General features: G+C 36.3%; 2 protein-coding genes across 2 annotated transcripts in view; one reads left to right on the forward strand and one right to left on the reverse strand.

Annotated features, from left to right (window-relative positions):
* The window catches only part of stac3 (SH3 and cysteine rich domain 3), a 23,141-nt gene extending 11,000 nt beyond the window's left edge, over positions 1-12,141 (reverse strand). Inside the window, exon 1 of the mRNA XM_066644059.1 lies at positions 12,021-12,141. The gene's annotated coding sequence lies outside the window, so the exon portion shown is untranslated. The remainder of the gene's footprint in view (positions 1-12,020) is intronic.
* kif5aa (kinesin family member 5A, a) overlaps positions 1,104-17,591 on the forward strand; it is a 30,046-nt gene continuing 13,558 nt past the window's right edge. The window contains exons 1-19 of the mRNA XM_066644057.1: positions 1,104-1,310; positions 1,453-1,613; positions 3,291-3,378; positions 5,453-5,526; positions 6,339-6,443; positions 6,799-6,847; positions 6,960-7,015; positions 7,230-7,317; positions 7,558-7,682; positions 9,121-9,225; positions 10,833-10,981; positions 11,335-11,483; positions 12,049-12,269; positions 12,377-12,445; positions 12,676-12,882; positions 13,319-13,465; positions 13,832-14,020; positions 14,902-15,019; positions 16,329-16,390. Coding sequence (XP_066500154.1) covers positions 1,485-1,613; positions 3,291-3,378; positions 5,453-5,526; positions 6,339-6,443; positions 6,799-6,847; positions 6,960-7,015; positions 7,230-7,317; positions 7,558-7,682; positions 9,121-9,225; positions 10,833-10,981; positions 11,335-11,483; positions 12,049-12,269; positions 12,377-12,445; positions 12,676-12,882; positions 13,319-13,465; positions 13,832-14,020; positions 14,902-15,019; positions 16,329-16,390 — 2,130 coding nt within the window. The 5' untranslated portion in view covers positions 1,104-1,310; positions 1,453-1,484. The remainder of the gene's footprint in view (positions 1,311-1,452; positions 1,614-3,290; positions 3,379-5,452; positions 5,527-6,338; positions 6,444-6,798; positions 6,848-6,959; positions 7,016-7,229; positions 7,318-7,557; positions 7,683-9,120; positions 9,226-10,832; positions 10,982-11,334; positions 11,484-12,048; positions 12,270-12,376; positions 12,446-12,675; positions 12,883-13,318; positions 13,466-13,831; positions 14,021-14,901; positions 15,020-16,328; positions 16,391-17,591) is intronic.

Raw genomic sequence — 17,591 nt, forward strand, 5'->3', positions numbered from 1 at the left:
CCTTAACAAAACAATTTGAACAAAAATATGTTGAATGATCTGCTTTGTCATTGTTGTAGATCTGCAGAATCAGTGTTCTTAACGCTATTGGAGCGCTGGCTCCCAGACAGTGTTTATCTTTATTTTCCACCCGTATTCGTTTAAAGCTCCACCCCTTTAAGCTCGCAGTGGCTCAGTCCACGGCAGAGTAACAATTATTATGGCCCACGAGCCAATTAAAGCGAAGGAGCTACATGCGATGGACCAATCCTAGCATAGCAAATCTAGTAGAAAGACTATAAAAAGATATTATAAAATACGGAAAATGGATGAATGGTTCTTTAAATATTCTCGCGATGTTTTTTAGGACGTGGGGTAACAGCTTATATACAAGAATACATCATACCACAAAAAAGTATAAATAGATAAATAAATAAAAAAAATAAATCTGCTTCATTTCTAACAAGTAGTCTAATATTTTGGTGCAGAAGCTATACGGTAGTTTAACTGTGAAATTAAGTGTCACATAGACTATTTTTATTTCCTGTTCTCCAGATTAGAATTATGTTTAATGTACAATACTACCAAAGATTTATGGACACCCGCTAATCCAACATTTATTCTGAAAAGGAATGATGTTTTCCAGAGATTGTACCACTATGTTTTCTCTGGGAAAACTTTCCACAATTTTTTGGAGCATTTCTGCAAAAATTTAAAGCCATTCAGCCATGAGAGCATTAGTGATGTCAGGTACAAATGTCGAACATTTATTGCCGGATCCGAAATGCCACTCTAATCCGTGCCAAATCATTTAAACCCTATATTTAATTGAAAACAATATTTTAATTGTTGAATAAAAAAACATAATAGGTTAATAGATGCTGAGGTTCACCACTCTGTGAAAGACTAGAATAATGCATCCGTTCAAGAACCACGTTTCTCGGTGTAAAACTGGGGATTTAATCATCTACCGTATATAAAATAACATGTTCATTTTTTCAATGATGCCTTTACCTTAATACAATACACCCTTAATACAATCCAGAATCCAATCACAGTGCAGGACCGAGCTACTTTCAGTATTTGGCTGAAAACGGGTGGAGGAAAACCCACAGTAGAGCGGATGCGAGTACCGCTTTAACAGCAGCACAGACCACGCCCTAGTCTCAGAGCGGTTAAAGCAGCAGCATCTTTCACCCACGTAAGAGCTGCTTCACCTTAATCCACAAACAACAACAATTCGCTCTTTTAGCAACGTTTTAAACTGTTTAAATTGGCAGCAGCAGCAAAGGAACTGGTCGACAACGTCCTCTTCGATTCTGCGTTCATTCGTAAGCTATCCCTGGCATCACTTAGCTGTTTTATGTGGATATTTGGACGGCACATTTTGATCAGACATAGCCTTCTGAAAATACACATGAAGGGCATTTTTTTCATTTTTGTCATTGTCTCGTTTGTCTGTTTTTTTCCCAGTGAATATTTCAGTTTAATCATCTGTGACCATCATGACCGAGCCTGCCGCAGAATGCAACATCAAGGTGCTGTGTCGCTTTCGCCCTCTGAATCAAGCCGAGATCCTGCGGGGGGATAAATTTCTTCCCACCTTCCAAGGGGACGACACCGTGGTCGTCGGGGTAGGGCTGTACCCGTCCTGTATTTTACATATACAAATCATTTGGGCATTATACGTGCATTTATTTTTCGCCGAGAGGCCGTTAGCCGATTGTCTTAATGAAATGGCGTTGGCTAAACGATGATGTTCAGTCATATTGTGGATACGTGACGTAATCACAGCTATTTTTTTTATATCTACAGTACACGCTACCCGAGACTTTTATTTAAGCTTCTTTTTTTTTCTTTTTTTTTTCTATTTATTTTTGTATGGACACGCTATATGCGTATAAGTGTTGTATATGTCCGGCCTTGTCCTTGGTTAGGTGATTGAGCTCTGTGGCGTTTGAGCTATTTACTGTAGGCCTTAAGGCTGCACCTGTTTATAGCCTCGTCGAATATATACAAAGAAAATTCTGTTTTTCCAGCTAGTTTTCCATCTAATCTTAACTATCGAAATTTGAAAATGCAGATTATGCCAACTTTATTATTTAAGCTTCTATATAAGTCAAAACATATCAGTAAAGACATGTGGATTTGCTATCAAAATAGTAATTTTAAATCAATTTGATAACATGAACGTGTTAGGACATACCTCTCTGAAAGGGCTGAACCCTATTTTTTTCCCAGGCCTACAGTGAAATACAATAGCCCCATCCCACCTAAGCCCAAGGCCTCATATGTACATAATGTAAACACAAATTTACCAAAAAGACCCGAAAGGTTTGGCATTTCTTATTGTTTCTTTATGGCAAATATACAGTTTAAGATGCAGTTCAGGCCCTACTTCAGTCCATTAACAGCCTTCTCATGCTAATAACAGCTGAGGGTGGGGGCATATGGACTAGGAGGGCAGCAAAGGGGCAGACTTATACTGCGCCAAAGACTGTAAAGTCTCTGTTGTCTGCACTGCATTAGCAGATGTGAATGGTCTGTGTATGTCTGCTGTCTGAAGGGGATAGATTTAATTGCAGGTGGCAGAAATTGAAAAAATATCACACAACGATTCACAATATATTAGGACAAGACAGACAAAAAAAACAGTGGTATCACATTTGGAATACAGATATGCTTTCTCTAAAATGCAGTGCTGAAAGAACTGACCAAATATATTATGTGATAAGAAAAACATATTATGATATACTGTAATATAAATCTATTGTGTTAAAATATTACTACTATTATTATATATTATATATTATTATATGGGCTTCATGGTGGCACAGCAGATAGTGTCTGAACTGGATAAGTGTTTACAGATAATGAATGAATGAATATTATTATATCCTATGCTTAGAATGTACTATGGAATTATAAATCACTATTATAAACTGACAAAAGTCTTCCTAGATCAGAATTTCAGGGAAATATAATATTTATTTTTGGAAAATAAAAAAAATAGTGAAATATTGGGTTGAAAAGTCTGTTAAATCTAAACATATGTTTATTGCCAATATATCTTTTTTATAGGCAAATGTTTCCTAATACCATTGATGATTTCTTTAAAAAGTTTCAGGTTACTGCTAGTCTAGCCTACTTTAGTATTTAAGAAAAAAAAATTAAAATAGTTGCCTCCAACTGTAATATATAAATGGCTTGTTCGTAGAATGTTAAGCATTACAAGTTAGACTGCTTTCTTTCTGTAGACAAGACCCATGAGAAACTGCTGTCGTTAATCTGATAATCTTTTGTGTTTTCAGGGAAAACCGTATGCATTTGACAGGGTGTTTCCCACCAACACCACTCAGGAGCAAGTCTACAACACCTGTGCCAAGCAGATAGTGAAAGGTCAGGCTGAAAAATTAGCTTATTTTCTGATAATTTTATAATCATAAATAAATGTATTTGGGCAGGGAAATCAAGCAAATCAGATTATAAATATATATATATATATATAAGCCAAAGAGATGTTTTTTTCAAAGCATCAAACATAATTTTGCAATAACTGAAATATTTCATCTCTCCACTGCCACCCAATACCACCCTGCCTCCAGATGAAACAATAACAGAAAGCGTGAAAGCCAATGACATAACTAAGCTTTTCTTATTTCTCTTTGGTTTCGGTGGCCTTAATCCAACCTGATGCCTCCAGGAAGCTTTGAGCAAAAAGCAAATAGTTTAGAGAAAAAAGTTAATCCAATTTACAGAACCAAAAAGTAACAAATCTGTAAAATATAACCCCATAAATTATTTTGGTTTTTAATTCCTCAGTATGCAAATGATTCTTATTTCTTATCACAATATTTCCAGTAGTTCTGAAGATCACATCATGAATATATAGTGTAAGTAGTGAAACAGAGAAAAAGCTGAAGTGTTTAGACTGATCAAACTGAATTTGTAAAATGTTTATCAAACCCGCTTTTTAACATATTTATTTGTATAGTATATAAAAGTGTACACCAAATGTATATAAGCATTATGCATGGATAATTACGTAATTTATACAAAAGATAATTATCCTCATATTTGGAAGCAAAGTATTCAGTTACTATAAGCATTAAAGGGCCTTAATCTACAGCTTGAAATATTCTTAATGGTAATACAATTACACTGTAATTAGGAATTAGACTAGCTTCTAATATTGTTTAATAATTAAGAATGATAAATATATTCTGATCAGATGGCTCAAGACAATGTTAACATTCAGTAATTGTCTGCATCTGTTTGGTTTGCATCCAGAATGGCATACACCAATTATATCTTTTAATGCAGTCTTTAGTCAGTTTCAGCAATTTCTTTTTTTCTTCCAGTGTAAAATATCAGAAAATAATTAAGTTTCTGTAATGTCATCTCTTGGAAAACAGACATGAACATCCATGGTGAAATAAACTGTAAAGCTTCTGGATATGGATGATTTTGCTTTTGGAGCCTGATATTTTAACTCCATTCTTAATCCTTTTTGGCATAGATTTAAAGCCCTAGTTTGCAATTACATTGCCGAAATACTTCAAGTTGAACAGACCAATAGAAATGCTTAAAATAAAACATGGAATAAAATGTTGTTAAATTTACTTCCATCCTCAGTAAGAAAGGGTTTTCCATCCTTTGTAAATTTACATTTTTAAAGAAGTTGCAAACCATGAGATATTGTTCTAAGAGAAGTGGTATGTTTTATAAAAATAAGAGTAGCTTAGAACATTTGGGCCGGAAGAGCAGTGTAAATGCAGAGTGAAATATGAATGCACCGCATGTACTCAGTGTATTTATTTAATGACGAGATTTACTCGTCATAATACATAATAAGTAAAACGATGAATCATGAGATCTCTGACTCATAAGCTTGTTCTTAGTGTATTTTAAAGAAGCCGTACTTAACAACCTGTATGAACTCATCATGTCTTGAATTATTGTAAAATGTCTTTGTCTAAGACAGATGTATTTAGAAAATCAAATGATTTTTTAAATATCCCTAACCCCCCCCCACCCCCCCCCCCCCCAATCTAGGAACTATAATTGTACCCTCCCACTTTTGTCCAGGAACACAAAAAGGCTACACCACTGGTTAGAACTAGGACTGAGATCAAGCTTGATGTTAGCTTCAAGAATCTATTTTCCAACTAATATTTTGTGGATGGGACAATAATTATCCAAAAATGATCTACAATCATTACCTGACCTCATTAATGCTTTTGTGATTGACATCAAGTGTAGAGCTTTTCAAGAGGAGTTGAGGCAGACATCAGAGCAAAGCGGTATACACTCTAATTAGTAGCCTAATTTTACTAGAAGTGATGGATAAACAAGCACCTACAAGCTTTTTTTAACCAATAGTATATGAGAACACTACTAAAAATATATGATACTAAATGATAATGAGTAGCTGGTCATGATTTCCTTTGTTTTGCTTTGTGGGCTTGTGCAGATGTGCTGGGTGGCTACAACGGCACCATCTTTGCTTATGGTCAGACCTCATCTGGAAAGACCCACACCATGGAGGTAAGAGGTCACCTTATTTGAGACTCCTCTAAAATCAGCCTGAAATCCAAATGGACCTTTATTTATTTCGTTGGCTCATGTCCCTGGTCATATTAAAGGAACACTAGGTAGTGCTTTTACTTTACAATTACAGCTTAAAAATCATTGCAGTAATTTACTGACCCCTAATTGGGTGAATAGCACCTGTGTCTTTGCTATTCCAGGCTCAGCACTGCAGAAATTGCATTATGTATCTCATAGAAGATAGTAAGAAACCAACCTCCCCCATTTCAGAACAGTGAATAACAATCAGAAAATGTAGGAGGAGCCCGGAAGCTAAATACCAAATCTTAAATAGTGTTGCTTTAAGGTACACATACCTTTGTGGGCAAAGACATTCAGTCAAGTTAATAGAATGGGATGGGATGAAATGAAAGTAGATGTTCTGGAGCAGCTGCACATGAGCCTGTCCATTAAAACATATTTCTAATGTGGAGAACAGGAGATGAAAATAGTGTATGTGATAAGGTAATCACTGATATCATGGTTAACTCTGAAATACACACAAATACATTATGACTGCCAGTTCATGTTGGATTAAATTAAATTCCTTGCACTGCCTTTTTAGTTTAATGTGGCTCTTTATCATATTATGTCCTTTAGAAAAGCATAGATGAGAGTTATATAATTTGAGTGCATTATATGAAGCTAGGTGCTCATGTGCATATGAATTAGATAATTAGCCACTTGTAATGATGGCAATGGATTTCAATACATCACACTGTAATTGTTCTGATTCGCTGTAATTGATAAACTCTGGCTTTTCTCTCCAGGGCAGCCTGCATGACCCACAGCAGATGGGAATCATCCCACGCATTGCTGAGGACATTTTCAACCACATCTTCTCCATGGATGAAAACCTGGAGTTCCACATCAAGGTAAACATATCTACATCACAGCTGTATACAAACGATTGACGATGCCTGGACAAATTGCAGGTTTTGCTGATATTCCGAGTGAAAATTAAAACATCCTTTGGCGAGTACACTGTGTCTGCTTAAGTGGAAAAGGACAAAACATAAAATGTCTCACAGGTTTTGAACATACTTTTAAGTTTTTTGTTCCAATCTGGTCAATTCAACAAATTAAAAATAATTAGCGTTTACATGAGGATGTAACATAGGTTAATTGTATTTATTAAACAATTTATTAAACAGTGATCAATATTTATACATTATACATGTACAAATATTAGTCAGTTTGGTCTCTTCTACATCTATGTGTCTTTATTAGGTGTCCTACTTTGAGATCTACATGGAGAAAATTCGGGATCTTCTGGATGGTTTGTTTCTTTTTTATTGATTGTGAAATGTTGTGATCATCTTTTTAAATTATACTAATCTATTCGTAATTACTCTCTTCTTCTCACATTTGCTCTCCTCTCCTATGTTCAGTTACTAAGACCAACCTGTCTGTGCATGAGGATAAGAACCGTGTCCCCTATGTTAAGGTGAGCCCTTCGCATCCTAACACAGCTGTTATTAATGCCAGGATCTGGTCAGGCATGTGACTTGCTCTAGGATTGAATTGTTTTAGAGAGGTTTTTAAGCTTTTATCCAAAAGAATCCTGCACAAAAAAAGGAAAATACAGATACGTGTATATTTTTAGACAAGTGTCGTCTTGCATCACTAAATGTAAATTAAATTTCTGTTTTCTATTTGAGGGTTGTACTGAGCGCTTTGTCTCCAGCCCGGAGGAGGTGATGGATGTCATCGATGAAGGAAAATCCAACCGTCATGTTGCTGTGACCAGTGAGTCTGTATAACACCTTTTTTAACTGCAAGTCAAAATATATAAATAAATTGTGTACTGCTGAAGTGAATAATTTGTGTTAATTAAATTCTGCATTATTTAATTTGCCCTTTTTTAGTATATTTAATGACCATTTTAATGAAAGAAGCAATTCAATGTTAGAATTCACACAACCTTTCAGTGAATAGTATCATTCTTAAAATAGTTTTCTCACATATTTATTTGTGTTTCTGTTTCAGACATGAATGAACATAGCTCTCGCAGCCACAGCATTTTTCTGATAAACATCAAGCAGGAACATGTGGAAACTGAGCAAAAACTGTGTGGAAAACTCTACCTGGTGGATTTAGCTGGCAGTGAGAAGGTGCGTTTTTGTGGCAGCATGAGTGTATTTTATGCAGTCCTATGCATAGGAAAGATACCTCCCTTTATATATTTAATATAAAAAAAAATACAGTTAAAATAAGTATTTTTGATTTGTCAGTTCAAGTTGAACATTTATTTAACAGACCAAAGTACAAAGAAAATATTCCCAAATATTCACTGACCAAATGGATTGTATTTTGCAAACATAAATTTGATTAGATGCTTGCGGCAGATACTCTCAGAAATGCAGCCCAAGTTTTTTTTTGGCCCAATCAGTTTGGTCAGTGAAAATATTAGAAATATTAGAAATATTTTCTTTGTACATTTTTCAGTTCAGCACATGTTTAAGACAATTAAAACGTCACAATTTTTATTGCTTTTTACCAAAATCCCCACAACATAATTTCACTATTAGTTTCATTAAATGTGCATTATTATTTTCACATTTTTTCAGATCTAAAGCAAAAAGACATACATTACCTATACCATACCTATTTATCTTATGGTAACTGTTTTGTTGATCTTCCATGTCTTGCAAATGGAAAGCTCTAAATTTTAATAAAATCAAGTTCATTTGACATTTTTCTTTGACTTTCCCTTTTCTTATGCAAGTACGTTGTCATATCTCTAATCTCCTCAAAATGGTAAATTAAATAGATGATGTGTGCTGGGTAGCTTTTGTAGTGTATATTTCACATACCAGTAGTAGGAGTGTAACATTACTCTGACAAACGTGTTATTTCCTGGCTAGGAAATGGCCTCCTGTTCGCCTCGTTAAAGAATTGAGCACCACCTGCTGGACAAAACTGCAGGACTCCTTTAATGACTGATTCATGTCAAATGTGTAATGGTTCTTGATGTAGGTGATATTTTTGTCAAGTGTTCTTTCAGATACAAAGCCAGACAATACATTATATTTCCACAAACAGGAGATCAAGATAGCACTTGCTGGTTGCTCTGCAGCTATTTTGGCCAGTCAATTTCCTGTCTCTCTTTCACAAAATGTGATGGTTGGTCAATCACATAAAATAAGGGAGATTCATACACTGTGGAATGGATTTTGGCAACTAACAGCAGAAATTTCTGGATACAAAAATAGCACATACATTGTATACTATTGCTTTGTCTCTTCCTCTGGTGTAGTACAGCGTTTGAGCAGACGTTAGCCTACTTTTGGATATTAAGTTAAACAAAGGGCTTCATATAATATACCACATACTTATACTTATAGCTTAGTAGTTTTAAAATAATATCTTGCATGATATCATTTTAGTATTCATTCTGGATCAATATTTTTATTGGCTCTATCTATCTGAGTATATGTAATTAATGGGTTAATGTGGTGTTTTCCAAAAATAGGGTATGTAGCTGAAAGAGAAGAGATACTTGTTAAGCCTTTGCCTTTCTTAAAGCTTACTTTATGCTTTCTCTATTAGGTTAGCAAGACTGGTGCAGCTGGAGCTGTGCTGGATGAGGCTAAAAACATCAACAAGTCTCTGTCATCCCTGGGCAATGTCATCTCTGCTCTTGCTGAAGGAACGGTGAGAACACGCACACACACGCGCATACGTCTGTACACGGATGGGTATAAAATATCTACATTAAGGGGGTTTTAGAATATTTATAATCTATACAAAAACACAGTAAACCACTCAGAAAAACTACAACTAAAAGAATAGCACAAGTAAAGGAATATTAACTGTGCAAAAAATGTTTAAAAAATTGTACCCTTTTAAAATAAGACTAATCTTATACATATTTATTAAATTGTTATTAATTAGGTATAGGTGAATATACTAAGACCTTAGAATATGAATGTAGTCGTTTGAGATGTAAAGGCAAATCAAAGTACACTCTAAACCCAAATAATGTATAAAATTAAAAAAATTAAGGCGATCAGTTGCCATAAAATGTTAAAGTAGTCAAAAGTATGCATACACAGTTACTTTAAGTGTCTACTACTTAATTTAATGCTTAATACAACTCAAAAAAATATGCATTTCTGGTACTCAATACTATTAAGTACTATTAACTAATCTAACCTTAATTCATTCAATGTCTGTGCGAAGGTGCCAGTCCATCACAGGGCGCCACACACTCGTGTGTTATGGACACTCTTGCACAGCCAGTCCCCCTCCCAACGTGTGTTTTTGCACTGTGGGGGAACACACCAAACTCCTCAGGGCAGTGACCTGATGCGGGACTCGAACCCGCAATCCCAGGACTCTGGAGCTATTTGAAAGTGATTCTACCGGTTGGGCCACCGCCCGTTGCACTGAAATAAACACATGATGCTGTCCAAATTCACTAAAAGTAGTGAACCCCAAACGATCCACCATCTCGGCTGAAAATTGCTGCACTGATCCTATGTCTGTGACTTCAGACGTCATGCTGCATAAACTCATAACATTTGAATTCAGTTAAATCTCTCATATCCAGCTGTTTTTTTCTTAAAACAACAAACAGGACAAAATTCTACACTCAAAAAGAAGAAATTGTTAAAAATAATTGAATTGTTTAATTGAGTGAAACAAAGTTAGAATCACTCAATCCAGTTAATTACTTGGAACATTAGGATTTACAGTGTATTTTTAATGCATAAAAAGGCATTCAGTTGGTGATCAACTGGTGGTAAACTCGATAAACATGTTAACAAATATCTGCTGAAGTTGATTGGCTTAATGTTGACTGACAGAGAAGACAAAGTAAGATCATTACTCAGCAAAATATGAGGTTTACCAGTAAAGATGGATGTTCTTTTACTATTTAGCAAACGACAGGTCACTGTTGCTGTTTATATCTATGTGTTATAACTTCTTATTTATGAGTACTATGGTATTTACAAATAAATTAACACAAATAATTAATAAACAGATTTAAAAACTTAAGCATTTATAAGGGTAGTTTATTCTAATGTGATACGAAATAACATACTTATAATTGCTTTTCAAATAAAAATACCCTGCTGCAATAATTTTATATATTGGCTACTATTAAATCAAAATATATATAATTATTTTAAGTTGATATGTCAACAACATAGAAAATATTAGTCTATGAACAGCAAACCAATCTTTTGACCAGTTTGAATAGGTTTCAGTGAACAGATTTCAGAACTATAATGATTCTTTTTTGTATGTTTGAGCAGAAGACGCATGTGCCGTATCGTGATAGCAAGATGACCAGGATCCTGCAGGACTCTCTGGGTGGAAACTGTAGAACTACCATGTTCATCTGCTGCTCTCCCTCCAGCTTCAATGAGGCTGAAACCAAGTCTACTCTCATGTTTGGACAACGGTACATTAACACTTCAGGTCAAGTCTAAGGAGAGAATATTCCAAGAGAGAATATTGCTGTATACATAAGTACACAGTGAAACAAAATGTTGCTCCAGGACCATAGTGGACAAAACGCAGTCTTGTACTACACATGTATTAGTTGTTGTGAAGGTGTTAATACTAAGTAGTTAATGATTTTTGCATTGTTATATGTCTTACTGTGCTAGGACAATGTTAGACAGCTATTCCCTCTTTTTCCCCCTCAGTTTTCAGTTTAATTAATAGTGGTGTTTCTCTCTCTTTCTCTTTCTCTCTCTCTCTTTCTCTGTTTTTCTCTCTTTCTCTTTCTCTCTCTCATAATCTCTTTCTCAGTGCTAAGACAATCAAGAACACCGCCTCTATAAATCTGGAGCTGACAGCAGAGCAATGGAAGAGGAAGTATGAGAAGGAGAAGGAGAAGAACAAGACTCTGAGGGAAAGTATTCAGAGGCTGGAAGCTGAGCTGAAACGCTGGCGCAGTGGTGAGATGGCCACACACAGATCAAAATTAACAGAAAATTGTACATACAAAAGATTATAATGAAGTATATATTTTACAGAATACAGAATTATTCTTATTCCTGTCCATAGTTTTCTTGAATTTGTATATTTGATTATTCATTTATTTTGTTTAACTCTGCTTATGATATTGCATGGTTGATATATTTGATATTGGCCCATATGTATAGCTAATTATTTCAGGTAGTGTTTTCATTAGTGTCTGCATTGTGCATACCATGTGTCTCTTTCACCAGATTTAAATCTTAATTTAAGAAGGTTAAAAGGTTTTAAATAATTAAAAGGTTTTGTTTTGTTTAAATGTTAATAAAGACAATATAAGGACATTTTGTCTTTCCTAAAAAACAAAACTGTAAATGCGATGCAAAATTTTATTTTAAAGTAAAAAAAATTGATTCAAAGTACAATGCTTATGGGAGCATTGCCTGAAGGATTTTTTTTTCAAAATTAATTAATTTATATTAATGAAGGACAAGTAAAAAGTTTCCTTACTGACTTACTCTGTGTTTTTATCTCATTTCATATTAGGAGAGGAAGTTCCGGAGACAGAACAGGCCAACGCTGACGTGACGAAACTTGAGAGCATCGAAGAGCCATGTCTGGATAATGAGAGAGAGATAGAGAAACAAAAGGAAAGGGAGAGGGAGAGGGATTCCGATTCTTCCTCCATCGTTGTGCGCATTTCTGAAGAGGAGCGGCAGAAGTATGAGGAGGAGATTCGCAAGCTTTACCGCCAGCTGGATGACAAGGTTATATTTCATGTGCAAACACACAAACAAACCACACTCAAGGACACAGTATAATCAATCTGTTCTGGAAAGCCAATGTGTGTGTGTGTGTGTGTGTGTGGGTTTAGGATGATGAGATCAATCTGCAGTGCCAGTTGGTTGAGAAACTCAAGCAGCAAATGTTGGCTCAAGATGAGGTAAGGTTTTAGAATAATACCTATGTAAAGTAACATTCATGTGATTAAATAACTAAAAAACATCATATATATATATATATATATATATATATATATATATATATATATATGGATCTGTATTGACTGGTTCAAAGGAAATTAAGTTCGTTTTTGAAAATCTTGATTCAAACCAACCACAAATGTGTGTGTGTGTGTGTGTGTGTGTGTGTGTGTGTGTGTGTGATTGTTAGCTGCTGGCCTCTACCCGTGGGGATAGTGATAAGGTGCAGACGGAGCTCGGTCGGCTGCAGTCAGAGAGTGAGAGTGCGAAGGCTGAGGTCAGGGAGGTATTGCAGGCCCTGGAGGAACTGGCTGTCAACTATGACCAGAAGAGTCAGGAGGTGGAAGAGAAGAGCCTGCACAATAAACAGCTTGCTGAGCAGCTCAGCCACAAAATGGTGTGGAGCCATACAAAAAATGAACACACACACACACACACATAGACAGAGAGAGAGAGAGAGAGAGAGAGAGAGATAAGGAGACAACAGTCTTAAGAATTTTTTTTATGTTTTTTGATGTACATTATAACCTCAAAACACCGTAATGAATTATGTATCATATGTGGACCTGAATAGTGATATAAATGGCTAAAATCAGTTTACAATGACCTAATAAATATTTAACATATATTGGATTTCAAGTATTCTCAGGAAGCTCAGTAAGTACACAGTGGCATATACATTTTACTGGAAACTATGTTTATAGCAGAGATAGTATTGATGTTGTAAAACTAAATGAGATGGAGCTTTTAAGGTCAATATTATATCATATATATTTTGACATTGCCAGTGGCCTCATTTATACCTCGTGCTCAGTTCTATATTCTTCATTTAGGCCAGTCTAATGGAGTTGGAGGCTGAGTTGGCTCAGATGCAGGAGGTGAGCTCTCAGCAGAGGAAGCGCATCGCAGATGTGCTGAATGGACTCATGCGTGACCTGAGCGAGTTCAGCACCATCGTGGGAAATGGAGAAATCAAACTGGTAAAGAAAGAAACAGAGCCCTTTTTTGCCCTTTTATGAAAATGATATAAATAATTACAAGTTAGTATATTGTTTTTTTTTTGTGGAGTAGAGATTTGGGGATGAAGTTTATATTTATTTATATTTTTGCTCTTGTTTTGACAATGGTAATAAGCATATTTGATTGGCCTTGCTGTAATTTGGGCATGAAAGGGTGGTAACTGTGCTTTACTAATGTGCCATTATTTCTATTTCCCTGTATGCAAAATACAGATGCTCTAATCTAGAGTAACCTAAAAATGCTCTGTTGTCTATTAAAATAATGCGTTCCAGCTAGTTCAAAAAGAATACATTAAATGAACTCCTCACCTCTCGCTGATTCTTCAGCCTGTGGAGATCAGTGGAGCTATAGAGGAGGAATTCACTGTGGCCAGGCTTTACATCAGCAAGATTAAGTCGGAGGTAAAGTCGATGGTAAAGCGGTGCAGGCAGCTGGAGAACATGCAGCTGGAGTGCCATCGCAAGATGGAGGAGACCAGCCGAGAACTCTCCTCCTGCCAGCTGCTTATTTCTCAGGTGTGTATGTCTGTGTTTGTGTGTGTATGTGAGTTCTCATCATTACCAAATCAGTCTGATAAACAGTTAGTGTGACCAGTTTATTTATTCATTACGGGTAAGACGTGACTGTGATTGTGCACTATTGAAAAACTAATTTTTTACTACAATGATACTACAACAATCTGCATGCTGTGCTGTGCCATGATGCAGTTATATTTGCAAGTTAGTGAACTTTTCTATTTCTATTTAAATACATAAATATACTTAAACTATCAAGTTTTCTTGTCTTAAAATGCTACACTATATAGTATTTAAACCATAAAATTACAGCTTCAAAATTATTGTCATGCTTCACTCTCCTATAATAGGGAGATTAGAGCCTCTGTCCTTTCTACTCTGGGTTCAATACTGCAGAAACTGCACTATGTAAACTTTGGAAGGGGACTGTGCTGTAAAACCTCTCAGCATCTCTCACATATCCAATAAACACAGATTAAAAGTACACCAGCAAACACAAAGTATAGCTTTAAAGGTCATTGTGTATCGGCCATGTGTTAAGGCCATGCATTTTGTTGTGAAAAGACAAATAAACCACAGATTTCAGGAACATTTTTTGCCTCAGGAGGTAATTAAATGAAATCTATAATAATTAAATTAAAATCTAGAATTCTTAAAAATCTAAGGTAGGTGTCAAATCTTAGACAAATCTCTGATGAATAAATGAAAATGCTAAAAGAGTGCTGATCGTAGTATATAAAAGGTGCAAATCTTTCTTAAAAAAACACATATTAAAGTAATTTATTCAAATTATTAAAGTTTACTACCAATGTTAGCTGCATATTGAGATATTGTTGATATTAGCTGCATATTTTTAATAACCTGTGCGTGTGTGTGTTTAGCATGAAGCAAAGATCCGGTCTCTTACTGAGTACATGCAGAATGTAGAGCAGAAGAAGAGACAGCTGGAGGATAGCTATGACGCTTTGAGTGAGGAGCTGTCCCTGTTGCAGAATCCAAGTAAGACATTCAACAACACACACATGCCTGACTCACAAACTTTGATATAATACAACCCAGTCAGTTTTTTTTTGTGTACTTCAAATGTGCAGAATATATGGGCTTAATTGAGTAATGCTGGATTTGTGCTTATCTTAGGTGCAGACCATTTAGAATTGTCCCACACCCTTGTCCGAGAACCTTTAATCACAGTGCTGAATCTGCTTTTACATGAGACCCAAAAGATGAGGTTAAATGGAGCAAAACAAACACAACAAATAATTGTACTGATTAAATATGGTGTAAATGAGAATGGGGAGGAATGAGAACCAGTAGAAAACGGCTAAAATACAGATATTTTCCTCCTTGCTTGCCGTTCCTGTGTATCACACTAAGCTGTGACTCATTCTCATTTAAAGGAACAGGCACATAAACCGGTCATTCTGAACAGTTCTGTTTAGGTATGGTGAAAACAATGCTGTGTTGTTTGATTCTTATAGTTTTTTGATCAAGTTAAAATACATATGGAAAATGGGGTATATAATATGTCCCCTTTAAATATCTGAAAAGAATGTATCTGTCGCCCCCTCCAGGGTGTATTCCGGACCCACCGCGACCCTGAACTGGATAAGCGGTTACAGATAATAAATGAATGAATGAATGAATGAATGAATGTATCAGGATCAGGGGAGCTGCAGCACAGACTCTGGATTTTAAAACATGCGTTGGATGCAGATTTTCTGAACAACAAACACCCCCCACAACAGCCTTACTGACAGCAGTGATCTTGTCTCAGCAGTTTCTACAGACCAAAACTCTCAGCCTGTCAGATTAATCAGGAATGATTTCACTTCTTAATTTTAATAGTTTATCTTCAAGATGGGGGCGGCACGGTGGCGCAGCAGGTAGTGTCACACAGCTCCAGGGGCCTGGAGGTTGTGGGTTCGATTCCCGCTCCGGGTGACTGTCTGTGAGGAGTTTGTGTGTTCTCCCCGTGTCCGCGTGGGTTTCCTCCGGGTGCTCCGGTTTCCTCCCACAGTCCAAAAACACACGGTGGATTGGTGACTCGTAGGTGTGAGTGTGTGAGTGAATGTGTGTGTGTCTGTGTTGCCATGTGAAGGACTGGCGTCCCCTCCAGGGTGTATTCCCGCCTTGCGCCCGATGATTCCAGGTAGGCTCTGGACCGTCCGCGACCCTAAATTGGATAAGCGGTTACAGATAATGGATGGATGGATCTTCAAGATGATCCAGATTGAGGTCTCTTTAAGTCACTGTGACTGTACACGTATGCACACATCATTTAATATGCTTTAACTGTTTCTCTTAACAGGCAGCACAGCAGAACAGCAGGATGGAGGAGAAAGGGCAGAGACAGAGGAGACTGATGGCAAGGTAAGTGTCTTATGTGCTTTTTTCTGAAATGAAGACATCTCTGTTTTGAGGTTTTAAATGGCAAATATACCTTTACCCAGGGGTTGACATTTCCCGTGGCCTGGTGCCTGTTATTATGTCATTTCATGTTTTGGCCTTTAAAAATGCAAAGATTATGGCCCTCTTTATCATTTGCCTTAACATTTGACCAGTTTAACTTCCATACATTCACATGGTCCATTGCCCATTGTGTAAACAGCAAAAATCACAATGAATCTGACTTTCTAAAATCAGATTCACTTTCGTATGTGGTATCGAAATACGATCTATATCCTATCTGTGGCAATGCGACAGCCAGATCAGAATTCATGTGACTTTTACCAAAGCATTCTTTTGAGGTGTTTAGAAGATGGACATGGTCTGGTCAAAACATTTTTGTTTTGTAAAAGGTATTAGGAAACAAAAAACGCGTGAAATATCTTATTCTAGGTTTCTGTCACTCATTTATGAGGAAAATGAAAAAAACACTACCGTATTTTCCGCACTATAAGGCGCACTGGATTATAAGGCGCACCTTCATTGAATGACCTATTTTAAAATTTTGTCCATATATAAGGCGCACCGGATTATAAGGCGCATACAGTAGAGGCTGGGGGTTACGTTATGCATCAATTAGATGGAGCTGCGCTAAAGGGAATGTCAACAAAACAGTCAGATAGGTCAGTTCAACTTTATTAATAGATTACAACCCAGCGTAGTTTAAGGTAAAACATGTAGTGCAATGTTAATATACCCCACATTTAGGGGGGGGGGGCTTTTCCTCGATTCAATATTAATAATAATCACAATATAGTAACACTCGAAATAGTGCAAAGCGATAACAATATATCAATAACTCAACGTTGCTCAAACGTTAAAATCACACAACACACAAAATAAACACGTAAAGCTCACTTTACTAAGTTATTCCTCTATTCCCATGTTCTTCTGCGTGACTGATCGCCTTGAGTTTAAACTCTGCGTCATATGCGTGTCTCTTAATAGGAGCCATTTTGGGGTCTTTACATAAAAAACAAATGGAAATGAAATATATATACCGGTATATATCCAGCATGCACCGCGCGCGGAAGAAAATGAAGTAGGCGGCTGGTTACCGTAGTTGCGAGACCTGGCTCAATATTGGTCCATATATAAGGCGCACCGGATTATAAGGCGCACTGTC

Source organism: Hoplias malabaricus, chromosome 14, assembly GCF_029633855.1.
Source record: "Hoplias malabaricus isolate fHopMal1 chromosome 14, fHopMal1.hap1, whole genome shotgun sequence".
NCBI lineage: Eukaryota > Metazoa > Chordata > Actinopteri > Characiformes > Erythrinidae > Hoplias > Hoplias malabaricus.